Source organism: Trachypithecus francoisi, unplaced genomic scaffold (genome assembly GCF_009764315.1).
Source record: "Trachypithecus francoisi isolate TF-2019V2 unplaced genomic scaffold, Tfra_2.0 Lachesis_group12, whole genome shotgun sequence".
Classification (NCBI taxonomy): domain Eukaryota; kingdom Metazoa; phylum Chordata; class Mammalia; order Primates; family Cercopithecidae; genus Trachypithecus; species Trachypithecus francoisi.
Window position 1 is genome coordinate 65,047,610 of NW_022681457.1, and position 24,765 is coordinate 65,072,374.

At 59.2% G+C, this 24,765-nt stretch overlaps 2 protein-coding genes across 10 annotated transcripts; one reads left to right on the top strand and one right to left on the bottom strand.

Moving 5' to 3' along the window:
* KMT2B (lysine methyltransferase 2B) lies at positions 1-20,852 on the top strand. 6 transcript variants are annotated; one of them, XM_033225787.1, is made up of 37 exons: positions 8-394; positions 1,481-1,553; positions 1,862-3,792; positions 4,307-4,447; positions 4,549-4,699; positions 4,976-5,255; positions 5,428-5,483; positions 5,713-5,988; positions 6,597-6,691; positions 6,949-7,047; positions 7,180-7,293; positions 7,412-7,558; positions 7,656-7,751; positions 8,173-8,290; positions 9,067-9,180; positions 9,349-9,533; positions 9,609-9,698; positions 9,792-9,896; positions 10,009-10,082; positions 10,686-10,801; positions 10,897-10,988; positions 11,070-11,207; positions 11,889-12,047; positions 12,279-12,399; positions 12,475-12,553; positions 12,644-12,804; positions 13,846-14,073; positions 14,153-15,446; positions 15,535-15,624; positions 15,701-15,810; positions 18,614-18,751; positions 18,836-18,910; positions 19,010-19,187; positions 19,610-19,717; positions 19,833-19,916; positions 20,036-20,165; positions 20,256-20,852. In XM_033225787.1, the coding sequence occupies exons 1-37, from the start codon at positions 32-34 to the stop codon at positions 20,529-20,531; spliced, it is 8,085 nt and encodes a 2,694-aa protein (XP_033081678.1). In that variant the 5' UTR covers positions 8-31; the 3' UTR covers positions 20,532-20,852. The 6 variants fall into 6 exon arrangements, 5 of the variants coding, with proteins under 5 accessions (XP_033081678.1, XP_033081679.1, XP_033081676.1 ...); XM_033225785.1 differs by having other exon boundaries at positions 9-394; positions 1,796-3,792; XM_033225786.1 differs by having other exon boundaries at positions 22-394; positions 1,796-3,792; positions 4,334-4,447.
* On the bottom strand, positions 20,775-24,765 carry IGFLR1 (IGF like family receptor 1). 4 transcript variants are annotated; one of them, XM_033225813.1, is made up of 5 exons: positions 24,652-24,765; positions 22,925-23,129; positions 22,285-22,469; positions 21,683-22,058; positions 20,775-21,599 (listed from the first exon to the last, which is right to left on the bottom strand). In XM_033225813.1, exons 2-5 carry the CDS (start codon positions 23,079-23,081, stop codon positions 21,274-21,276), a joined length of 1,044 nt encoding a protein of 347 aa, XP_033081704.1. In that variant the 5' UTR covers positions 23,082-23,129; positions 24,652-24,765; the 3' UTR covers positions 20,775-21,273. The 4 variants fall into 4 exon arrangements, with proteins under 4 accessions (XP_033081704.1, XP_033081708.1, XP_033081705.1 ...); XM_033225817.1 differs by having other exon boundaries at positions 24,646-24,723; XM_033225814.1 differs by having other exon boundaries at positions 24,511-24,722.

The window sequence follows — 24,765 nt, forward strand, 5'->3', positions numbered from 1 at the left end:
CCGCCTCCCCGGCCCCTCTCACGGTGCCAAGATGGCGGCGGCGGCGGGCGGCGGCAGTTGCCCCGGGCCTGGCTCCGCGCGGGGCCGCTTCCCGGGCCGGCCGCGGGGCGCCGGCGGGGGCGGGGGCCGCGGCGGACGGGGCAACGGGGCCGAAAGAGTGCGGGTAGCTCTGCGGCGCGGCGGTGGCGCGACGGGGCCGGGCGGAGCCGAGCCCGGGGAGGACACGGCCCTGCTCCGTTTGCTGGGGCTCCGCCGGGGCCTGCGCCGGCTCCGCCGCCTGTGGGCCGGCCCGCGGGTCCAGCGGGGCCGGGGCCGGGGTCGGGGCCGGGGCTGGGGCCTGAGTCGGGGCTGCGTGCCGGAGGAGGAGAGCAGTGACGGGGAATCCGACGAGGAGGTGAGGCGGTCGGAGGCGTCCCCAGCGCCGGGTGGGGCGGAGGCCGGGGCTTCCAGGGGTCTGGGTTGCCCCGGGGGTGGCGTGGGCAGGCCGGGTCCTCGGGGTTCCTTCGGAGAGACGGGGCACGGAGGGAGGGAGGCTGCATGCAGCTTCCGGGGGAAAGGGCCTCTGGAAGTGGGTAGAGAAGCCCAGGCTGCAACCGGGCACTCGCGCCCGATGTCGGTCCCGCTGAAGTGTCCTGGGCCGATCCTTTTCGGCAGCTGGCAGAGCTAGGGCGGTGGAGGTTTGGGCGAGGAGGCAGTGGGGACTGCATGCCCAGCCAGTCGTGGTTGACAGCGGCAGCGTGGCCTTGGCAGACGGGTTGGAGCTGTCTGGGCTCTTACCTGTGGGCCGCCCTACCGGGCCTCGCAACCTTCTGGTTTCTCCAGGGCCCCAGTTCCTCTTGGCATCTCAGGTGGAATGGTGGAGGGCTTCCTCTTGGGGCTCGGGCTGAGCAGGAGTGGGATGAAGGCCGGGACTGGGCACCCTGGCAGGTCAGAGCTCAGCTCAGGATTTCTCCCCCAGCCTTTCAGAACAGGCAGGAAGGTGTGGGTTGCTACCCTGGACGGTTAATAACCACCTGAGGGCTTGCAGTGGAGCCTGTACGAAAGCCATCTGATGCCCTCCCTGCCCCTCCACTTGCCGGCCCCTGTTCCCAACTTAATTCAGAAAGAAATTATGGCCCGAGAGGGTGTCAGTGGAGGTCCCACTTTGGTCTCAGTTGGACTCTGAGGGAATCTGAGTGTGGGGCCTGCTGCCTTCCCTGAGGAGACCCCGTCGTCTTCTCTCCTGAGCCAGTGAACCATGGCTTTGGTTGTGCTGGTGTGGTCCAGCACTGGGGATCCGGGTTCAGAATACCTGGCGCCTCCATCCCTAGGGAAAGACCCTGTCTTGCACTTCCCGTGACCTTTGAGTCTTTTTTGTTCTTTTTAAATAGGCAGGGGTATGTTAAGTGGGAACTGGGAATATTCCTCGATGCCTCAGGTGGAACGAGGGCTTTGGCACTGACTGCTGTTTCTCCCCTCCACCCCTGGTCCCCTAAATCAGGAGTTTCAGGGTTTTCATTCAGATGAAGATGTGGCCCCCAGTTCCCTGCGCTCTGCGCTCCGATCCCAGCGAGGTGAGTGACGGGGGAACTCCACCTCTGTAGCGTCACAGGAATTTATCCTCGCCCTTCGTGTCAGCTCTTCCCTGTTCAACTAGTCTCTGTCAGTTGCCGAGTGTGTTCTGTGTTCAGAGTCCAAGCTAGTCTGGGCAGCGGGGGAAACACACAAGCAAGACTTAGTCCCTGCCCTCCTGGAGCGCTTTCCTCTGTCTGCAGGGCCGGCTTGATCCATCTCCCCACACCTATTCTCCTTTTAGGTCGAGCGCCCCGAGGTCGGGGTCGCAAGCGTAAGACGACCCCCCTTCCTCCTCCTCGCCTAGCAGATGTGGCTCCTACCCCCCCAAAGACCCCTGCCCGGAAACGGGGTGAGGAAGGCACAGAACGGATGGTGCAGGCACTGACTGAACTTCTCCGGCGGGCCCAGGCACCCCCAGCACCCCGGAGCCGGGCATGTGAGCCCTCCACCCCCCGGCGGTCTCGGGGACGGCCCCCAGGACGGCCAGCAGGCCCCTGCAGGAGGAAGCAGCAAGCAGTAGTCGTGGCAGAAGCAGCTGTGACAATCCCCAAACCTGAGCCCCCACCTCCTGTGGTTCCAGTGAAACACCAAACTGGCAGCTGGAAGTGTAAGGAGGGACCCGGCCCAGGACCTGGGACCCCCAAGCGTGGAGGACAGTCAAGCCGCGGAGGCCGTGGAGGCAGGGGCCGAGGCCGAGGTGGTGGGCTCCCTTTTGTGATCAAGTTTGTTTCAAGGGCCAAAAGAGTAAAGATGGGACAGCTGTCCTTGGGACTCGAATCAGGTCAGGGTCAAGGTCAACATGAGGAAACTTGGCAGGATGCCCCCCAAAGAAGAGTTGGATCTGGACAGGGAGGGAGCCCTTGCTGGAAAAAGCAGGAACAGAAGCTGGATGACGAGGGAGAAGAGAAGAAGGAAGAAAAAGAAAAAGATGAGGAGGGAGAAGAGAAGGAAGAAAGAGCTGCAGCTGAGGAGATGATGCCAGCTGCGGAAAAGGAAGAGACAAAGCTGCCACCACCGCCTCTGACTCCTCCAGCCCCTTCACCTCCTCCGCCCCTCCCACCCCCTTCAACATCTCCACCACCCCCAGTGTCCCCACCACCTCTACCATCCCCTCCACCGCCTCCTGCCCAAGAGGAGCAGGAAGAGTCCCCTCCTCCTGTGGTCCCAGCTACGTGCTCCAGGAAGAGGGGCCGGCCTCCCCTGACTCCCAGCCAGCGGGCGGAGCGGGATGCTGCTCGGGCAGGGCCAGAGGGTACCTCTCCTCCCACTCCAACCCCCAGCACCGCCACGGGAGGCCCTCCGGAAGACAGTCCCACCGTGGCCCCCAAAAGTACCACCTTCCTGAAGAATATCCGGCAGTTTATTATGCCTGTGGTGAGTGCCCGCTCCTCCCGTGTCATCAAGACACCCCGGCGATTTATGGATGAAGACCCCCCCAGGCCCCCAAAGGTGGAGGTCTCACCTGTCCTGCGACCTCCCATCACCACCTCCCCACTTGTTCCCCAGGAACCAGCACCAGTCCCCTCTCCACCATGTGCCCCAACTCCTCCATCTACCCCAGTCCCACTCCCTGAGAAGAGACGGTCCATCCTAAGGGAACCCACATTTCGCTGGACCTCACTGACCCGGGAGCTGCCCCCTCCTCCCCCAGCCCCTCCACCTCCCCCAGCCCCCTCCCCACCCCCTGCTCCAGCCACCACCTCCCGGAGGCCCCTACTCCTTCGGGCCCCTCAGTTTACCCCAAGCGAAGCCCACCTGAAGATCTACGAATCGGTGCTTACTCCTCCTCCTCTTGGGGCTCCTGAAGCCCCTGAGCCAGAGCCTCCTCCTGCCGATGACTCTCCAGCTGAGCCTGAGCCTCGGGCAGTGGGCCGCACCAACCACCTCAGCCTGCCTCGATTCGCCCCTGTGGTCGCCACTCCTGTTAAGGCCGAGGTGTCCCCTCACGGGGCTCCAGCTCTGAGCAACGGGCCACAGACACAGGCTCAGCTACTGCAGCCCCTGCAGGCCTTGCAAACCCAGCTCCTGCCCCAGGCGCTACCGCCACCACAGCCACAGCTGCAGCCACCGTCATCACCACAGCAGATGCCTCCCCTGGAAAAAGCCCGGATTGCGGGCCTGGGTTCCTTGCCACTGTCTGGGGTAGAGGAGAAGATGTTCAGCCTCCTCAAGAGAGCCAAAGTGCAGCTATTCAAGATCGACCAGCAGCAGCAGCAGAAGGTGGCAGCTTCCATGCCGGTGAGCATGGTATCTGGGCCCAGCGCACACCCAGCCATCCAGTCTCCATTCTCTGCAGTCCCTTAACCTCCTGCCTCCCTGGACACTTTCCAGCGTTGCGGGGAACCCTCAGAATCTGACTTTCTGTGATCCCCCACCGTCCTTTGTTCCTCCCCAGCCCCGGCCCTTCCCTGTGCTAGTTCCCTGTCCCTGTCTTTCTTTTTTTTGAGATAGAGTCTCTCTCTGTCGCCCAGGCTGGAGTGCAGTGGCATGATCTTGGCTCACTGTAGCCTTCGCTTCTGGGTTCAAGAGATTCTCCTGCCTCAGCCTCCCGAGTAATTGGGACTACAGGTGCCCGCCACCACACCTGGCTAATTTTTGTATGTTGAGTGGAGACAGGGTTTCACCACGTTGGCCAGGCTGGTCTCCAACTCCTGACCTCGTGGTCTGCCCGCCTTGGCCTCCCAAAGTGCTGGGATTACAGGCATCAGCCACCACACCCGGCCCCCTGTCCTTATCTTTTTTCACTATCCAGCCCCTGACCCTGTTTATTCCCTGCCAGCCGAGCCCTGGGGGGCAGATGGAGGAGGTGGCCGGGGCTCTCAAGCAGGTCTCCGACAGAGGCCCTGTCCGGCCCGAAGATGAGTCGGTGGAAGCTAAGAGAGAGCGGCCCTCGGTATGCATCGGGAGGAGGGCCCTGAAGAAGACTGGCGGGAGGAGTGGGACTGTGGGAGCGCAGGCAGCAGCTGCCTGCCCACACTCTGATTTCTCCCCCAGGGTCCTGAGTCACCTGTGCAAGGTCCCCGCATCAAACACGTCTGCCGTCATGCTGCTGTGGCCCTGGGTCAGGCCCGGGCCATGGTGCCTGAAGATGTCCCTCGCCTCAGTGCCCTCCCTCTCCGGGATCGGCAGGACCTTGCCACAGAGGGTAGGTGGGGAGACTGGACAGCCATGTCAGGTTTGAGGATGACCCCACACTTGGGTGACATGCACCCAGAGCCTAGGAGAGAGGGAGCCGAGTCAGGTGCTCGGGGGTTAGGTGGCAAGCGGGCTTGAGTACTAGGTCCTAGAGCAACTTCGTTTGGGGGCACCAGGAACCTGGCGCTGTGAGAATGCCAGAGCCAGATTGTCGGAAATCAGGGAAGTGAGGTATAAGGCCTGGTGGCTTTGTGGCTCCATCCCCTCCTCCCGCCTGCTACAATAGATACATCATCGGCGTCTGAGACTGAGAGTGTCCCATCACGGTCCCGGCGGGGAAAGGTGGAGACGGCAGGCCCTGGGGGAGACTCAGAGCCCGCAGGGTCTGGAGGGACCCTGACCCACACACCCCGACGCTCACTGCCCTCCCATCACGGCAAGAAGATGCGGATGGCTCGATGTGGACACTGTCGGGGCTGCCTACGTGTGCAGGACTGTGGGTCCTGTGTCAACTGCCTAGACAAGCCCAAGTTTGGGGGCCCCAACACCAAGAAGCAGTGCTGTGTGTGAGTAGCTGGGGCGTGGCCTCGCTCCCGTGGTTGTCGGTCCTCTAGGCTTCCTGCCTCGCTCCTCTTTTGCCTGGCCAGAGCAGTGGGGTTGGCATTCTTGTGGAGAGCTTCCTCTCTTCCCCCAGACCACCAGTCCCCTACCCTGGTGACGTGCTGCTCCCCTCCCCAGATACCGGAAGTGTGACAAAATAGAGGCTCGGAAGATGGAACGACTGGCTAAAAAAGGTGACGAGCTTTAAGGAGCATTTCTTCTCAAAACCGTATTAGAGTTTGTGCTGTAGAGGGAGCTGTGTTTCTTTGCTCTCCTCCCTTGCAGCTCACGCTCTCTGTCTTCTCCGTTGTGTGCTTTCATAGCTCCCGCGTTCATTCCCTGCCCCGCTTCTTTTTGGCTTCTCTCCCAGTGTCCCGTGTCCCTGGCTGAGCTCAAATCCTACTAAGTCCCCTGTTCCCGCAGGCCGGACGATAGTGAAGACGCTGTTGCCCTGGGATTCCGATGAATCTCCTGAGGCCTCCCCTGGTCCTCCAGGCCCACGCCGGGGGGCGGGAGCTGGGGGGCCCCGGGAGGAGGTGGTGGCCCCCCCAGGGCCCGAGGAGCAGGACTCCCTCCTGCAGCGCAAGTCAGCCCGGCGCTGCGTCAAACAGCGACCCTCCTATGATATCTTCGAGGATTCGGATGACTCGGAGCCCGGGGGCCCCCCTGCTCCTCGGCGTCGGACCCCCCGAGAAAATGGTGCGAACTGCTTAATGCTTTCTCTTTTGATCCTTTATTTAGTCTTGTGTCTTTTGTGTAGGAGGGACAAGGCACCCAGACCCAGGGCTCTGTCAGTCTGATAGAGAAGGAGGCAGTTTTTAGCTGGATGTACAGAACTGGCCTATGAGCTGCTCAGTGAGCCTAATGAATGAGACTTAAGGGTCGTCCTAGGCCTGGTGCAGTGGCTCACACTTGTAATCCCAGCACTTTTGGGAGGCCGAAGTGGGAGGATCACTTGAGCCCAGGAGTTCAAGACCAGCCAGGGCAACAGAGTGGGACCCCATCTCTATAAAAGCAAAAGTTAGTTGTATGTGGTGGCACGCATCTGTGGTCTCAGCTACTCAGGAGGCTGAGGCAGGAGGATCGTTTGAGCCTGGGAGTTCAAGGCTGCGGTGGGCTATGGGTCACGCCACTGCATTCCAGTCTGGGCAACAGAGCGAGACCCTGCCTCAAAAAACAAGAAAGAGTCGTCCTGGCAGGTCTTGGTTAGTTAAAGAAGGCCCTGGGAATCCAGGTAACATTTGGGGTTATAGAAGAAGAGGGGCGTGGAAGGGGAGGGACCTCACTGCTCATTGTGTCCTGACTAGAGCTGCCACTGCCAGAACCTGAGGAGCAGAGCCGGCCCCGCAAACCCACCCTGCAGCCTGTGTTGCAGCTCAAGGCCCGAAGGCGCCTGGACAAGGTCAGCACGGCCCGCTCCGAGAGCCCCTTTCCTCCAGGAGCTACTTGGCAAGTCAGAGTGACAGACACACCTGAGTGTCGTGGTGTGTCCACACGAGAGGACAGGCCCTGAGGGATGAGGCGGGCCTTGCCTGTCTGGAGAGCAGAGGGGTCTGGATCAGGGTCTGGGTCCAGTAGGCTGGGGGAAGGGTGGTGAGGAGAGGAGTCTGCATCTCGGCCAGGCTGGCAGCTCTGAACTCCCCCACCTTCCCTCCCCAGGATACTTTGGCCCCTGGCCCCTTTGCTTCTTTTCCCAATGGCTGGACTGGAAAGCAGAAGTCTCCTGATGGTGTGCACCGCGTCCGTGTGGATTTTAAGGTATGGCATTGAGTGGGGTGAGTTACAGAGCCTTTGGTTGGAAGAACCTTGATGACTGTGTCATTGAGAAGTCAGGTGGGTCTGCCTTGTATGCCTGGCTGCCCTCTGATCCTGCGTCCTCTCTTCCCCCAGGAGGATTGTGATTTAGAGAACGTGTGGCTGATGGGGGGCCTGAGTGTGCTCACCTCTGTGCCAGGGGGCCCCCCGATGGTGTGCTTGCTGTGTGCCAGCAAAGGACTCCACGAGGTTAGATCTCCGCCTTTCTTCACAGACCCCCAGATCTCTGTCAGTCCTCACAGCCTGATTCCTTGGGCCCTCTGGCCTCATGCTATGCCCATCATTCACTCCCTGACCCTGTCCCCAGCTGGTGTTCTGCCAAGTCTGCTGTGACCCTTTCCACCCATTCTGCCTGGAGGAGGCCGAGCGGCCCCTGCCCCAGCATCACGACACCTGGTGCTGCCGTCGCTGCAAGTTCTGCCACGTCTGTGGACGCAAAGGCCGTGGATCCAAGGTTTGGGCCCAGGGGCCAGCCGGGGTGCGTGGAGGCCTGAAGGTGAGGGCATCCGTGTGCCAGTAGGTTTCGCCATCTCTGTCTCCACATTCAACAGCACCTCCTGGAGTGCGAGCGCTGCCGCCATGCTTACCACCCGGCCTGTCTGGGGCCCAGCTATCCAACCCGGGCCACACGCAAACGGCGCCACTGGGTGAGAGATGATGTTCACCCCTTAGCTTTGTCTCTAATGAATATCACCACCACCCCCAAACTTGCTCTAGGCTGAGGCTCTCAGGAAGAGCAGGGGTTGGGGATCCTCTTAAGAATTTGATTAGTAACATTTTCTCTTCAAAAATTTCACATAGGTCAGATTTATATTCAGAATTTGTGTGGAGTGGTTTTAGGAGCTTATGAATCTCACGTTCCATGGGCTCAGAATCCCCTGCTCTAGCCTGATGTCCACTCCTGCCCTCCTCCTCTTTCTCCTCCGTGTCTGTCCTGTGTGTCTTCTCCTCTTACCTATCCCTCCTTGCCTGCTTCCTGCATATCCCCAACTCCTCCTCTCCCGTCTCCCGCTCATGTAGCTCCAGCCCAGTGTCTGGCTTTCCCCTAACATCGCCCTGCTCCCCCAGATCTGTTCAGCCTGTGTGCGCTGTAAGAGCTGTGGGGCAACTCCAGGCAAGAACTGGGACGTCGAGTGGTCTGGAGATTACAGCCTCTGCCCCAGGTGCACCCAGCTATATGAGAAAGGTGGGGACCGGGCAGGGGAACTGGACACTGGGGGCCACAGGGGAATGGCCAGGCTCCTCTACAGGCTTTAGCACAGATCCTCTTTTCTCATGGCTTTCCACCTTCTAGCTATGGGACTATCGCTTCAACTCAGGGAACTCTTCCACAGGAGTCCATCCAGTATGTAAAACAGGGAGGCATAGCCCCTCTGAGGGTGGTGGGAGTGGAAGGCCTGGGACCCCACTATCTTGGTGTCTGAGGTACTTCCTGGAACCTCACGTCTCCACTGAGCAGTTTGGAAGTCTTATTCAGGCAGTACATCTGCAAGGCCCTGTGTTCTGCAGAGTCTGAAAAGAGGTCTCATCCTAAGGCCGAGCACAGTGACTTGGAAGGCCAAGGCAGGTGGATCACCTGAGGTCAGGAGTTCGAGATCAGCCTGGCCAATGTGGTGAAACCCCATCTGTACTAAAAATACAAAAATTAGCCGGGCATAATGGTGGTTACCTGTAATCTCAGCTACTCGGGAGGCTGAGGCAGGAGAATTGCTTGAACCCAGGAGGCGGAGGTTGCAGTGAGCCGAGATCTCACCATTGCACTCCAGCCTGGGTGACAGAGCAAGGCTCTGTCTCAAAAAAAAACAAAACAAAACTCATCCTCAAGCAGCTTTTAGGGAGTGGTAGGGACTCAAAGCTGGGGCATAACAGAGGCAGCTAAGGTACAGCTATTCTCTGAGCAGAGATGCTCAGGGCTGAGTGGGAACCCCAGCACCTCTTACTCCTTCTCTTCTTTTCCTCCAGGAAACTACTGCCCGATCTGCACACGCTGCTATGAAGACAACGACTATGAGAGCAAGATGATGCAGTGCGCACAGTGTGATCACTGGGTACATGCCAAGTGCGAGGGGCTCTCAGGTGAGTCAGTGGAGCACCTGGGCTGCAGCCTCAACCCTGTGGAGACCCCTATCCCCACCACAGGCCCTGAGAGGACAGGTGGGCTAAGGATCCTTGCTGGCCTAGAGGCTGCTGGGAGCCCTCACATCCTCTGAAACCACTTTTCCCTTTCCTACTCGGCTGTCCTAGATGAAGACTACGAGATCCTTTCAGGACTGCCAGACTCGGTGCTCTACACCTGCGGACCGTGTGCTGGGGCAGCACAGCCCCGCTGGCGAGAGGCCCTGAGCGGGGCCCTGCAGGGGGGCCTGCGCCAGGTGCTCCAGGGCCTGCTGAGCTCCAAGGTGGCGGGCCCACTGCTGCTCTGCACCCAGGTCTGGAGGACCCTGGAGGCAGGATGAGGTGGGGCCAGGCCCACCCCCAGCCCTGCTAACTTCCCCGCTTTGCAGTGTGGGCCGGATGGGAAGCAGCTGCACCCAGGACCCTGCGGCCTGCAAGCTGTGAGTCAGCGCTTTGAGGATGGCCACTACAAGTCTGTGGTGAGTGGGACACCAGAAGGAGCAGATGGGTGCCAGGAGGAGAAGGCTGGGGTTGCGCAGAGGTGACTCAGTCTCTGACAAACCCCATTACAGCACAGCTTTATGGAGGACATGGTGGGCATCCTCATGCGGCACTCAGAGGAGGGAGAGCCTCCAGAGCGCCGGGCTGGAGGCCAGATGAAGGGGCTCCTGCTGAAGGTGAGCTCTTCCGGGGATGCCTGTGGGGCGGGGGAGTGGGCCCTTCAGACCCTGCCCCTGCCAGCTCTCCTGGGGAAGCCGGCTCTTCTCATCCTGTTAACCCACTCCCCAGCTGCTAGAATCTGCGTTCGGCTGGTTCGACGCCCACGACCCCAAGTACTGGCGACGGAGTACCCGGCTGCCAAAGTGAGCAAGGCGGAGTAGCAGGAGGGAAGCCAGGGAGTTAGGGCAAGGCCAGGGCATGCAGTGGCCATGCTGGGCTAAGAAGAGATGAGCAGAGGTAGGGTCTGGAGCGGAGCTGGAGAGGAGGGTGGTGGAACCCGGGTGAGATTCCCTGGTGGTACTAGACTAGCAAAGCTTTGTTTCTGCTTTGTGTGGGCCAATGCTGGGGACAAAGCAGTGAGCGAGTCAAATTGGGCTCTGCTTAAAGAGCTCATTGTGGGGCCGGCCAGGCACTGAAGACCCAGATGGTCAGGGCAGTGATGGAGAATACCAGGGGGCGGTGGGGACCCAGAGGTGGTACCTTCTGGAGCCGAGGTGTCAGGGAAGCCTTCCTGAAAGAGATGACATTGGAGCAGACCTGGGGAGGAAGAGTATTCCAGGCATGAGGAGCAGCATTTCATATGTCCAAGGTGTCACAAGAGGGCCTGGCTTATTTGGTGAACTAAGAGAAGTTCCACGTGGAGAGGGAGCAGTGGGTGTCATGGCAAGTTGAGGCTGGTTTGTGGATGGGCCCCCGTTCAGCTGCTCTTGTTGGGCGCATCAGCTGCTAACCCTGCCTGTCCACAGCGGAGTCCTTCCCAACGCGGTGTTGCCCCCATCCCTGGATCATGTCTATGCGCAGTGGAGACAGCAGGAACCAGAGACGCCAGAATCAGGGCAGCCTCCAGGGGATCCCTCAGCAGGTACTGGGAAGTGGGGGTCCAGAAGCCAGGGCCCTGTGTTGGTGACCTGGCTCCAGGTCCTGATTCTTAGACCTCCCTTCACATTTCCTCTCTAGCATTCCAGGGCAAGGATCCGGCTGCTTTCTCACACCTGGAAGACCCCCGTCAGTGTGCACTCTGCCTCAAATACGGGGATGCAGACTCCAAGGTGAGGGCTGTTCTGTGACACACCAGACTGTGGGGCCTGGTCCCTGGCCCCCCACATCATGCTACTCCTCTTCTGCCCCAGGAGGCAGGGCGGCTCCTGTACATCGGGCAGAATGAGTGGACACACGTCAACTGTGCCATCTGGTCAGCAGAAGTCTTCGAGGAGAACGACGGTTCCCTCAAGAATGTGCATGCTGCTGTGGCCCGAGGGAGGCAGATGGTGAGGGCGTGGGCCCAGAGAGGTGGGCAACCCTCTGGCTCTCGGGAAGGCCTCCTCTGGTGCAGACAGCTCTTACTTCACATTCCCTACCTGGCATCCTTTCACTGCCAGGCTGAGGTCTCTTGGTTGCCCTGGGACGTTGGTGCTGATGGCAGCTTTTTCATATGTGGGCCCTCTGGCCATAATCTGGGCCTGAAGCCTGGGAGTCTAAAAGTGAGAAGAGTGCCCATTGATTGAACCTGGGCTGCATGCTTTCCATGCTGGGTGGCGTTGAGCTCTCACTACATCCCTGTGAGGTTAGAATTCCCCCACTCCTCAGAGTGGTGCCTGGGCAAGGTACAGAGAGACCTCAAGCGCTCTTGGGCAATAGGGTGGTAGAGATTCCCACTGCAGGGGTATCTGTGAGGTTGACAGTAACACAACCTCTACCTGAAAACAGTGTGATAAAGATGGTCAGTGCCATCAGCAAGCATTAGCTGTTGTCATTCTCGCTTCAAAGAACCAGAGAGAGTTTGGCGTGCACCTGGGCCTGGATGCAGCTGGGGAGAGGCTGCGCCTGGGGACAGCCTGTGCCATGCCAGGTGCCAGGCTAGACAGGGACCCATGCAGACTCAGTGGCAGTGGTGCCTGGCGCCCGGCCCCAGCCCTGGCTTCTCCCCTGAGCTGCCCTCCCCTACGCAGCGCTGCGAGCTCTGCCTGAAGCCTGGTGCCACGGTGGGCTGCTGCCTGTCCTCCTGCCTCAGCAACTTCCACTTCATGTGTGCCCGGGCCAGCTACTGCATCTTCCAGGACGACAAGAAAGTCTTCTGTCAGAAACACACTGATCTCCTAGATGGCAAGGTGGGCCAGAACTGTGGGGCACACAGCTCCTTCCCCACCTATCTTCCTGTTCACTTAGGGACCCCTCTGGCCCCCAGGCCTGGCCTTATTGCCTCTCAGTGTCTCCTCATCTGTTTTCCCAGAGGCCTTTAGGCCAAGCCCCTGACTATTCAAACTTCACCTATCAAGTTATCCCTGGCATCCACCTCCCCCACCAATTCAGCCACCTCACTTTGCCACCCCCTCTTCCAGGAAATCGTGAACCCCGATGGTTTTGATGTTCTCCGCCGAGTCTATGTGGACTTCGAGGGCATCAACTTCAAGCGGAAGTTCTTGACGGGGCTTGAACCTGACGCCATCAATGTGCTCATTGGTAAGCTGCCTATTCTCCGCCCTGTCCTCCTGCCCTGGCCTGCCTGCCTTTCCTGACCTCCGCTTTGCACCACAGGCTCCATCCGCATTGACTCCCTGGGTACTCTGTCTGATCTCTCGGACTGCGAGGGACGGCTCTTCCCCATTGGCTACCAGTGAGCGGTTGGGGTGATCCATGGGGCCAGGGGACTTCATAGCTGGATCCCATTTCCCAAGCATCCTAACCGTCTTGTCCCACACGCCAGGTGCTCCCGTCTGTACTGGAGCACGGTGGATGCTCGGAGGCGCTGCTGGTATCGGTGCCGAATTCTGGAGTATCGGCCATGGGGGCCGCGGGAAGAGCCAGCTCACCTGGAGGCTGCAGAGGAGAACCAGACCATTGTGCACAGCCCCGCCCCTTCCTCAGGTGTGGCATTGGCTCTGTCTTCTTCCTGAATGCCGCTCTCCCTAAACAAACCTACAGATCTCTGTTCCCCGCTCCCTTTTGTAAACTCTAGGAGGCTTGCTCTTGCTTCAGTTGCTGTAACGTAACGGCAACTCGCTTACTGCCGTGCCTTGCGTGCCAGGGGCTGTGCCTGGCTTTTCATGGGAAGTGAGGTGGGGAGAGCGGCACGCTGTCTGCTTGAGTGGGGTGCTGGCTTTTGGACGACTGCAGGGAGCAGAGTGCTTACAGCTCCCTAACTTGGGGCTCTGTGCTCATGTAATGCTCCCCAGTGTTGCCATACTACACCTCAAAGGGGACAGTGGCGAAACACAGTAACATGGTGGGGGAGGTGGAATTGGACCTGGATCTGCTCAGCTCCCAAACCGGCCCCCTTCCAGCCATGCTGGTGGTGGGATGTAGCTGAGAGCTGGATGGCACAGGGCAAAGAATGGGCTTGGAAATGGGGAAGAGTTTGTTGTGGGCAGAGCAGGAGACGGAAGAGATTTGGATGATGGAAAGGGCTTACTTCCAGGTTGGAGCATGACAAGAAGTGGACAGAGGAGGAGGGTACACCCATCCTGTCTGGAAACGAGGGAGTGTTGGGTGGAGGAGGGAGATCAGTTTGCAGAGGTTGGGTGGCGCCAGGTAATGGAGAACCTTCGGGCTGGGGCGGGCGGGGGCATCTGATGTGGCAGGGATGCACCAGGCAAGTGACAAAGTGGTAGGACTGGCCATGCTGGAGAGAGGGCGTATCTCCATGGCATGCAAAGCCTGCAGCAGAGAGGAGATGGCAAGGAACGAGTGGGGAGTGGCCCTGAAGGGTCCCTGGCCCAGGTGTGTGCGGGTTTTGCCGACTCCACGTTGGGCTTGGCCTGGGTGATCACTGGAAACTGGGGCCTGTTGTGACTGGGTCAGGGTCGGGGACCTGGGAGGCACAGTGGCTCAGGAGGAGGGCAGGAGGGCACGTGGGCAGGCTTTGGCGCAGAGCCCCTACCACCCCAATGCCATTTCTCGCCTCTTCAGAGCCCCCAGGTGGTGAGGACCCCCCACTGGACACAGATGTCCTTGTCCTTGGAGCTCCTGAGCACCACTCGCCCATTCAGAACCTGGACCCCCCACTGCGGCCAGATTCAGGCAGCGCCCCTCCTCCAGCCCCCCGTTCCTTCTCGGGGGCTCGAATCAAAGTGCCCAACTACTCACCGTCCCGGAGGCCCTTGGGGGGTGTCTCCTTTGGCCCCCTGCCCTCCCCTGGTGAGCACTGGGCATGTGGGGGTTGGGGTTGGAGCTGGGGAGATGGGAGCTGCTGGTGACACCAACCCTCCCCCAACAGGAAGTCCATCTTCGCTGACCCACCACATCCCCACAGTGGGAGACCCGGACTTCCCAGCTCCCCCTAGACGCTCCCGTCGTCCCAGCCCTTTGGCCCCCAGGCCGCCTCCGTCACGGCGGGCCTCCCCTCCTCTCAAAACCTCCCCTCAGCTCAGGGTGCCCCCTCCTACCTCAGTTGTCACAGCCCTCACACCTACCTCAGGGGAGCTGGCTCCCCCTGGCCCGGCCCCATCTCCACCACCCCCTGAAGACCTGGGCCCAGACTTCGAGGACATGGAGGTGGTGTCAGGACTGAGTGCTGCTGACCTGGACTTCGCGGCCAGCCTGCTGGGGACTGAGCCCTTCCAGGAAGAGATTGTAGCCGCTGGGGCCATGGGGAGCAGCCATGGGGGCCCAGGGGACAGCTCCGAGGAGGAGGCCAGCCCCAGCTCCCGCTACATCCACTTCCCTGTGACTGTGGTGTCCGCCCCTGGCCTGGCCCCCAGCGCCCCCCCTGGAGCCCCCCGCATTGAACAGCTGGACGGCGTGGACGACGGCACTGACAGTGAGGCCGAGGCGGTGCAGCAGCCTCGGGGCCAGGGCACTCCTCCTTCAGGGCCAGGAGTAGGCCGGGCAGGGGTCCTCGGGGCTGCAGGGGACAGGGCCCGGCCTCCTGAGGACCTGCCATCAGAAATTGTGGATTTTGTGTTGAAGAACCTAGGGGGGCCTGGGGAGGGAGGTGCTGGCCCTAGAGAGGAGTCGCTCCCCCCGGCGCCTCCCCTGGCTAATGGCAGCCAGCCCCCCCAGGGTCTGCCTGCCAGTCCAGCTGACCCCACCCGCACATTTGCCTGGCTCCCAGGGGCCCCGGGGGTCCGGGTGTTAAGCCTTGGCCCTGCCCCTGAGCCCCCCAAACCTGCCACATCCAAAATCATCCTTGTCAACAAGCTGGGGCAAGTATTTGTGAAGATGGCTGGGGAGGGTGAACCTGTCCCACCCCCAGTGAAGCAGCCACCGTTGCCCCCCACCATTTCCCCAACAGCTCCCACCTCCTGGACTCTGCCCCCAGGCCCCCTCCTCGGCGTGCTGCCCGTGGTCGGGGTGGTCCGCCCTGCCCCGCCCCCACCGCCCCCTCCCCTGACGCTGGTGCTGAGCAGTGGGCCAGCCAGCCCGCCCCGCCAGGCCATCCGCGTCAAGAGGGTGTCCACTTTCTCTGGCCGGTCCCCGCCAGCACCTCCCCCATACAAAGCCCCCCGGCTGGATGAAGATGGAGAGGCCTCAGAGGACATCCCCCAGGTTCTGGGGCTTGGCAGTGGCGGGTGAGTGTGGATGCTGAGACGGGCAGAGCAGGCAAAGGGACGGCTGGGTGGGAGAGGCGGCTCATCCTTCTCGGGCTCGCCCTCCCAGGTGTAGCCGTGTGAGGATGAAAACCCCCACAGTGCGCGGGGTCCTTGACCTGGATCGGCCTGGGGAGCCCGCTGGGGAAGAAAGTCCTGGGTGAGTGACCAGGCCTCTCTCCCTGGAGGGTCTGGGACCTCTGTCCTTCCCCTTCCTGACAGGTCTCTTCTCGCAGGCTCCTCCAGGAACGGTCCCCTTTGCTGCCACTTCCGGAAGGTGGTCCTCCCCAAGTCCCCGATGGTCCCCCAGACCTGCTGCTTGAGTCCCAGTGGCACCACTATTCAGGTAGGGACCGGTCTTGCCCTCTCTCTCCCTCCTTGCCTGTGCTTGGCTGAGCTGGGTGACTCACAGATGCAGAATCAGTCTGCTTTGAAAACCAGTATCTACTCCCGGGGGCCAAGCCTGAGCCTCAGTGCTAGAGTTAGAGATGACCTTGGGGAGTCTCTGGCCTTGTGGGAGAAACAGATGTGGAAATGATATTTCGGCTCTATGTGGGATCCTCTTAAGGGTCTTTGTCCAGCATGCCCAAGAGCCCAGGGGAGGGCCTCAGAGCCTAGCCTGCCAAGGGCTGAGAGTTAGCTTCGTAGAGTAGCCAAAGGTGAAGTTCTAGGATCATCCAGAGAGAATGCAACCCACCTAGCACCCAGATGATGGTCAGGGACAGTGGGAAGATTAGAAGAGTGGCGTCCCAGAGGCTCCGGGAAGGGAGTCATCACATCTCAGCTGCCACAGAGACTACCAGGCCTATGGAGTCTAGGGTTGGTGTCCAGTGAGAGCAGGTGGCACAGGGTGGGATGTTGTGTCAGAGTCCAGAATTGAGACCATGGTTGAGGAAGGCAAAACAGCCCAGGCATCTGGCCAGAGTTCAGCTAAGGATGGTGAGGGGGAGGTGGGCCAGTAGCGCGGAGGTGCTTGGTGTGAGGGCCGAGACAGCGGAGGCGTGGATGGCGGGGAAGGGCAGGCTGGGATGGAAAAGGCAGTGGGAGGAGGCCTGGTGGCCAGTTTTGAACTGGTGACCTCTGAGGTAAAGGAGAGGAGGGGAAGCAGGTGTTTATGCAGAAACTGTAATAGGTAGGGGTGGAGACCCCTGGAGGAGGCGTGGCTGGTAGACTGCTTGAAGCTGGGGGGAGTTTTCTGTTGGTCCTTTAGGGCAGTGGTGGGGGGAATGGCTGCGGCCAGGTAAGCTCGTGGTCAAGCAGCCTGAGGCTGGGATTTTGTGGTGGCCCAATCCTGTCCAGATGTTTGGATTTTCTCATGACACAGAGCTCAGTTGCTGAGCGGGGAAGCAGAGTGACGTGGATTGAGACTGCCTAACTCAGCGGCTGCTTATGTCTCAGAGATGACATGAGAATATGGCAGTGGCCTTGGGAGGTCCCTGTCCTCAGGGACCAGACCACATTTTGGTGCAGGACACAGACACGTTAGCAAGGGCAGGTTAGAGTGGGCACTGAGAAATCGAGCAGTGAGAGCACCTGCCAGGGTCCTGTGGTCAGTCCTGCCGTGTTCGGGAAACAGTGGAGGTGAGGGTTGGGGGACACGGGGAAGAAGTTGTCAGAGGTGGACTCTGGGGCACTGAGGCCTGGAGAGGACGGGAGTCACACGGCAGGAGTATTGCTTTAGAGTCTCCCTTGGGGTGGGGGAGGTGGGGCAGGGTGGCCTGGAGAGGTGACATCGGGAGAGTGTGGCCATGTGGGTTTTGCCTCTCCTAAAGCCTGTTCCACTCAAGCTTTCGTGCCTCCAACTCCCAGTGGTCAGTCCCCAGCCCACACCTGCTTGAGCAGCAGCAGCGTTTGGTGCAGCGGATCCCTCCCGCCTTGAAGCATTGTCTTCCCTGGCTTCCAAGGCTGCTCCTGCTCTCACCTCTGGTCCTGCCTCCTTGCCCACAGCTGTCAGTCAAGATGTGTGCCGGGGCCTTGGCCTTGACTTCTCTGTATGCTCACTCCCAGGGGCTCCCTTCCAGCTTGGTTGTACTCCTGTCTGTGTTCTGATTGTCTCCACATTGCTCTCTCCAGCCTAGACCCTGTCCCTGAACTGTGGCCTCCTCCATCCCGTCCTGCTGCCTGCCCACCATCTCCACCAGCAGGTTGCAGGGGGAGGTTTCTAAGAGGCCTCTCAAAGTCAGCCTGTCCCAAACTAAGCCCTCCGCCTGCACGCCAAACCCATTCTTCTTTCACCTTCGCTATCTCAGTCCATGGCAGTTTTATCCTTCCAGGTGTTCGGCCCAGTGTTGTCCTGACCCCCAAGCCACTTCTTCACATCCACATCTACTACGTCAGCATGTCCCGTCTGCCCTGTTTAATCTGTTAACCCTTGAGAAATCCACTAAATAGCTCATAACTTACAGTGTACTTGGCTCTGTGCATGTGAGCCTATATAATAATATATTTGTAGCTGGGCGCAGTGGCTCACGCCTGTAGTCCCAGCACTTTGGGAGGCCAAGGCAGGTGGATCACCTGAGGTCAGCCTGGCCAACATGGTGAAACCCTGTCTATACTAAAAATACAAAAATTAGCCGGGTGTGGTGGTGGGCACCTGTAATCTTAGCTACTCAGGAGGCTGAGGCATGAGAATTGCTTGAATCTGAGAGGCAGAGGTTGCAGTGAGCCAAGATTGCGCCATTGCATTCCAGCCTGGGTGACAGAACGAGACTCTGTCTCAAAAAATGATATTATATATTTGCAATAGTTACAGAAATCTGCTGCATCTAAAAAAAAGACGTGCAAAATATAATTCTCCGGTATTTTAAATTTTGTGTGGGAAACAGAATAATGACAGGTAGATGGGATGTATGGGACACTGGGTTTGAGTGAGCCCTAGGCGTGTCCTGCCAAAAGGCCCCAAGCCTCCGTAGAATGCTCTTGTACCTTAGAAGTCCTGCAGAAGAGGAGCCACAGGCTCCTTAGGGGAAGAAATGTTCATTCTGCAGCGCCCACTGGGAAACTGGAGCAGAAGGAGGGCCATTAGACCCTAGTATCTGTGTCTGCGCCTAGGGGTGGAGAGAGTGGTGTCTGCTGGGAGCACAGCGGGGCTCAGGGGCTTTTGAGTCCAGGAAGGGTGATCTTCACTCCAGCCTGCTTCTTGGGACCAGGTGAGGCTTCGAGCTCTGAGGAAGAGCCTCCATCCCCAGATGATAAAGAGAACCAGGCCCCGAAACGGACTGGCCCACATCTGCGCTTCGAGATCAGCAGTGAGGATGGGTTCAGTGTGGAGGCAGAGAGCTTGGAGGGTGAGTTTGCGGGGTGTAGTGGCAGGAGGGAGAGTGTCCATAAAACACCATCCTGACTCAGCCCTGGCTCTGCTGTCTCCCCAGGGGCGTGGAGAACTCTGATCGAGAAAGTGCAAGAGGCCCGAGGGCATGCCCGACTCAGACATCTCTCCTTTAGTGGTAAGGAGTGGGCCCCGCAGGAGGCTGGGGGCTGGATGTCTCCCTGAGGGCACCATGGGCCCTCCACATGACAGGTGTGTCCTCAACATCTCCCCTCAGGAATGAGTGGGGCGAGACTCCTGGGCATCCACCACGATGCTGTCATCTTCCTGGCTGAGCAGCTTCCCGGAGCCCAGCGTTGCCAGCACTATAAGTTCCGTTACCACCAGCAGGGAGAGGGCCAGGAGGAGCCGCCCCTGAATCCCCATGGGGCTGCTCGGGCAGAGGTCTATCTCCGGTGAGAGGTCTAGGGTGTGATGCCCGGGTCAGGATGCCCCTATGAGAGCTCTTGAGGGTGGGAGTTAACTGTGTAGTTACATATTTATATACTGTATATATACTATATGTTTATATATATATGTGGAGGTGGGAAACTGAGGCCTGGGGAGGAGACATTAGGTCACTTCAAGAGTTATTTCTAGAGCTGGCCACACTCAGTGGCTCACACCTGTAATCCCACCACTTTGGGAGGCTGAGGCGGGAGGATCGCATGAGCCCAGGGTTCGAGACCAGCGTGGGCAACATGGCAAAACCGCATCTGTAAAATAAAAATGTAAAGAAGAGTTATTTCTAGAGCTGACATAAGAATGAACCCCACCCATTTCCCTGTTAGCCCTGTCTTCAATAGTATATTCCCCCTTCCCCTGCTCCCACCTGCAGGAAGTGCACCTTTGACATGTTCAACTTCCTGGCCTCCCAGCACCGGGTGCTCCCTGAGGGGGCCACCTGTGACGAGGAAGAGGATGAGGTGCAGCTCAGGTCAACCAGGTATGGAGTGTGAGCTGGGGGGCAGATGGTGGTCTGGAAGGGTCTTAGAGAGTGAGCACGGGTGAGAGAGGTCTTTCTGAGCACCAGCCTGGGTGACCCTGCTGTCCCTCACCAGACGTGCCACCAGCCTGGAGTTGCCCATGGCCATGCGCTTTCGTCACCTTAAGAAGACGTCCAAAGAAGCTGTGGGTGTCTACAGGTGAGTGGGGTTGGGGGGGAGGATGCCCCTTGGGTGGATGGACAGGTGCACTGGGTAGGGGGTACCGCCTGGTTTCTGTCCCCCTCCCCCCTGAGTTCCCTGTTTGTCCTGCCCTGCAGATCAGCCATCCACGGGCGAGGCCTGTTCTGTAAGCGCAACATCGATGCAGGGGAGATGGTCATCGAGTACTCCGGCATCGTCATCCGCTCCGTGCTGACTGACAAGCGGGAGAAGTTCTACGATGGGAAGGTGGGCTCCCAGTGGCCGTGGGAAGACAGTGGGTGAAGCGAGCCTGTCCACAGGGACAGAGCACCTGATCTCCCCACCTCATCCCTGCAGGGCATCGGGTGCTATATGTTCCGCATGGATGACTTTGATGTAGTGGATGCCACGATGCATGGCAATGCCGCCCGCTTCATCAACCACTCTTGTGAGCCCAACTGCTTCTCTCGGGTCATCCACGTGGAGGGCCAGAAACACATTGTCATCTTCGCCCTGCGCCGCATCCTGCGTGGTGAGGAGCTCACCTACGACTACAAGTTCCCTATCGAGGATGCCAGCAACAAGCTGCCCTGCAACTGTGGCGCCAAGCGCTGCCGTCGGTTCCTTAACTGAGGCCGTGGTTGCCCACCACGACCCCTCACACCTCCTGCTGCCGTCGCTGCCATCTTGCCCCTAGCCTGGGGGCCCCCCAGCCCCTCCCAGAGCATCTCACCCCCATCCTCATGTTCAGGGTGGATGTGGGCATGCAGGCGACAAGGGCCCTGCCTCCACCCCTCCAGCCCACCCAGCAATCGCCCCCTTTCTGCCCTGGGGGCCCAGGATGTAGATATTGTACAAAGGTTTCTAAATCCCTTCTTTTCTATGCACTTTTTTATTTAAGAGGTGGGGTCCCAGGTGGGAACCCCCCCACAATAAAGTCTGTCAATGTTTGGAGAGGTGGTCTTCCCATTTGTAGGGTATGGGGGCAGGTAGGAACCCCACTTCTACACACCCACCCATCATAAGCCAAGGAAGTTCATCAGCCTCAACAGATAGGTGAGGCCATCATTGAGAATTAGAAGTCAGTCGTGGGGTCTGTTACGGCTTCAGAACAACACAGAACACAGCACGTGTCTGTAGCAGGGCTGTTGCCCAGAGGGGATTCTGGTGGCCCAGAGGCACCTGGGGTCAACCCTCCCACATGTGGCCCTGTGTGTATGTTGGAATAGGCCCTTCTAGGGCAAAGAGCAGTGAGGATAGCTGTTGGGTCTTTGCCTAATTAGGATTGTACTTCAAGTACTTCAAAGCTAATTGTATACTGGGCTTAGTAGTCAACAAAGTTCTTTATTGAGTGTTAAGCCCAGCAAACCCCAGATCAGCTAAGCTTGGACAGCACCCGCAATGCATCTGCCCGCCCTAGCTGGGCGAGGTGTGTGCCAAGCTGGCCCAGAGAGGCAGAGGGCTCCCTTGCCACCACCATCTCAATCAGAGCCCGCAGCGGCGAGCGACTCGGCCGCAGCGAATAGGCAAAGGTGGACCAGGCAGCAGGCAGCCCGTATCTCGCAGCCAGGTGTCGAGTAGTGCCATGGGCCATGCCCCCACCTGGCCCAGGCTCAGGGTCCAGCAGTACAATCAGCTCTTCCAGCACCTCCAGCTCATCCAGGAGGCGAGACAGGGGCTGTGACCCCAGACCGGGCAGTTCTGGAAGAAAGGGGAAGGGTAAAGGGGAGGAAGGGTGGGCGTCCAGTCCACCTTCCCCGCCCCGGGGCTCCTCCAAGACTAACCCCTGCTCAGGAGTGGAAGTAGAGAGGCCTTCCATGTGTCCCCTGTCTCCAGGGCGCCTGGGGAGGACAGATGCGAGGAGGAAGGGGCGTGGGTGTTGGGGACTCCGCAGACCAAGCCAGGATAGGGATAGGGGTCGGCTTTCTCCTTGGGCCGGCAGCAGTGCCAGAGCAGAATGAACAGGAGGATCGCTGTCACCGCCAAGGTCAGGAGCAGGACCAGCACCAACAGCGGGAGGAAAGTCGGCAAGGCCTGCTGAGGGATGGGCTCAGGGGTCCTCCAGGCAATGGAACTTGCTGGTGAGCTGCGCTCCTGGGAGCTAGGGGCGCCTGGGTTTCCAGGTGTGAGGGGGCAGGGCCCCTTGGCAGGGACCGGCCTCTGGGGATAAGGGGTTGGAGTAAAGCTGGAGGCCACCCTCCACTCCTGTCCGCTCCCAAACCTTTCATCTTTATACCCTTTAATGGGGCCACATCCCATGTGATATGGTACCTGATAAGGTAGTTGGGCCCCGCAAGGCCCAACTTATGTGGGGCTACGCCCGCTCCCTACATCTAGGCCCCCCACCTCCCGCACGCCCTTGCCCGGCCGGGAGTCCCATCCGCACCTCTCTGCAGCGCCACAGGGCTCTGCCCCCGCCCGCGGCGGGAGTGGGGGTCACGGCTCCGCCGCCGCAGGGGCTACATAGCTCCGCACCGTCGGGGTTGCACTGCCCAGAAGAACACTCTCGGAATGGGAGCGTAACGAAATCGCCGTGGTCATTGAGCCCGCAGTTTTCCCGGAACTCATAGTCTAGCGGGAAAGCTGCTCTCCAGCGCGGCCGTCTAGCCCGTCCCTGCTCAGGCTACGCCCTCTCCCTTCGCCCTATCCCAGCGTGCCCCGCCCCTCCAGGACGCTCCCAGCCTATCAGCGTGCGCTCCGCTCCTGTCATTTTTCTCCGGGCTCGCCTTTTCATTCCCCGCCTGCTCTGCTCCGAGCTCCGCCCACTCCCGGTTTATCTACATAAAGCCCACCCTTTCCACGGGGCCCCTATCCTGCCTCTCCAGCCACATCCCTTCGCTGTTGCCCTACGGTAGCCCGCACTATCTGCACAGGCTCTGCCTGCCATCCCTGTGTGATCTACATAAGGCCCACCGCTTAGACCCGTAAGCAAGACTCTCTGGCCCGTAGCCCACAGACCTCACCCCTTCCCCGCTCCCTATCACCTGCAAGCTCCGCCCAAGCAAGGCTGGGTCTCGGATTCTCACCCGGGCAGGGGGGCGGCCCGAAGCGCTGCAGGCAGCTGCTGCAGCACTTGTTGTCTGGGTTCCAGTATTCAAGGCGGCCGCAGTACTGGGAGGCTTCCGGCAGTGACGCCAGAGCCAGAAGCAGCAAGGCCCTCAGGAGGCATCGTCCAGGCCCCATCTGGGGGGCCGTGATAGCGGGATCTCCAAACACAGCGCCTCTGCCACACTTTCCGGGGAAACCGGGCAGAAGAAAGGATGCGGTGATGTGGGGGAACAGAATTCCCAGGCCTCTTCGGAAGCCGGGAATCTACCCTCGAGTCCCCATCCCCCAACTGAGCCGGTTATCAGAGAAGCCCACAAAGCCAAAAGGGAACTAAGAGAGAGCACTGCGGATCTAGATTGCAAGAATGCATATCCCACCTCTGCCATTTCCTCACCCACCCACCTTCCCTTTTCCATCCCTAAAATGAGACAATAATAGCACCTGTCTCATAGAGTTATTGTGGAGAATTAGAACCGTTATTAGAAGTAAAGCAGGGGCTGGGTGCGGTGGCTCATGCCTGTAATCCCAATACTTCGGGAGGCCAAGACAGGAGGACCACTTGAGCCCAGGAGTTCGAGAGATCAGCCTGGACAACAAAATGAAACCCCGTCTCTACAAAAAAAAAAAAAAAAAAAAAAAAAGCAAAGCACTTTGCCAAGTGCAGTGGCTCACATCTGTAGTCCCTGCTACTAGGGAGGCCAAGATGGGAGGATTGCTTGAGCCACAAATTATAGACCAGCCTGGGCAACACAGTAAGACCTCATCTCTAAAAACAAAACCAAAAAAACTGGCTGCTGGGCGCAGTGGCTCACGCCTGTAATCCCAACACTTTGGGAGGCCAAGGTGGGTGGATCACCTGAGGTCAGTAGTTCAAAACCAGCGTGGCCTACATGGTGAAACGCTGTTTCTATTAAAAATACAAAATTAGCTGGGCGTGGTAGCGCATGCCTATAAATCCCAGCTACTTGGGAGGCTGAGGCAGGAGAATTGCTTGAACCTAGGAGGTGGAGGCTGCAGTGAGCTGAAATTGTGCCATTGCACTCCAGCCTGGGCAACAAGAGTGAAACTTTTTTTTTTTTTTTTTTTTTGAGATGGTCTCGCTCTGTCACCCAGGCTGGAGTGCAGTGGCCAGATCTCAGCTCACTGCAAGCTCCGCCTCCCGGTTCATGCCATTCTCCTGCCTCAGCCTCCTGAGTAGCTGGAACTGCAGGCACCCACCCGCCCCCTCGCCTGGCTAGTTTTATGTATTTTTTAGTAGAGACGGGGTTTCACCATGTTAGCCAGGATGGTCTCGATCTCCTGGCTCCTCGATCTCGTGATCCACCCGTCTCGGCCTCCCAAAGTGCTGGGATTACAGGCTTGAGCCACCGAGCCCGGCCAAGAGTGAAACTCTTTAAAAAAAACAAAAACAAAAACAAGCTAAAGTGCTGAGAATAGCACCTCACATATAGTAAACTCAATGTTTAAGTGTAAGCATTACTAACTCCCATCTCAATTTGGCAGGGACGGAGGAGACAGCCCTGTACTGACTGAGACCACCTCCCAGCACCTCACCTCACCTCACCTTCCAATCCTCATCTCCTTGGGGCTAGGACTCCTCCCACCTGCCACAACCAGAACTCTCCCCCAGGTCTCTCCCCCTTAAATAAGCCTCAGATGGAGGTGCTAAGGTTTTCAGCACAAGGTGTCCCCACCCTACCAGTACCGTTAGGGTCCTGGGTCCCAAGCTGGCTGTGCCAAGTTCCTCAGCTGAAGTTGTGGCCAGGACTCAGTCTTGTTTCCCCTTTTCGTCACATGTGTGGGTGGAGGGAAATGCCAA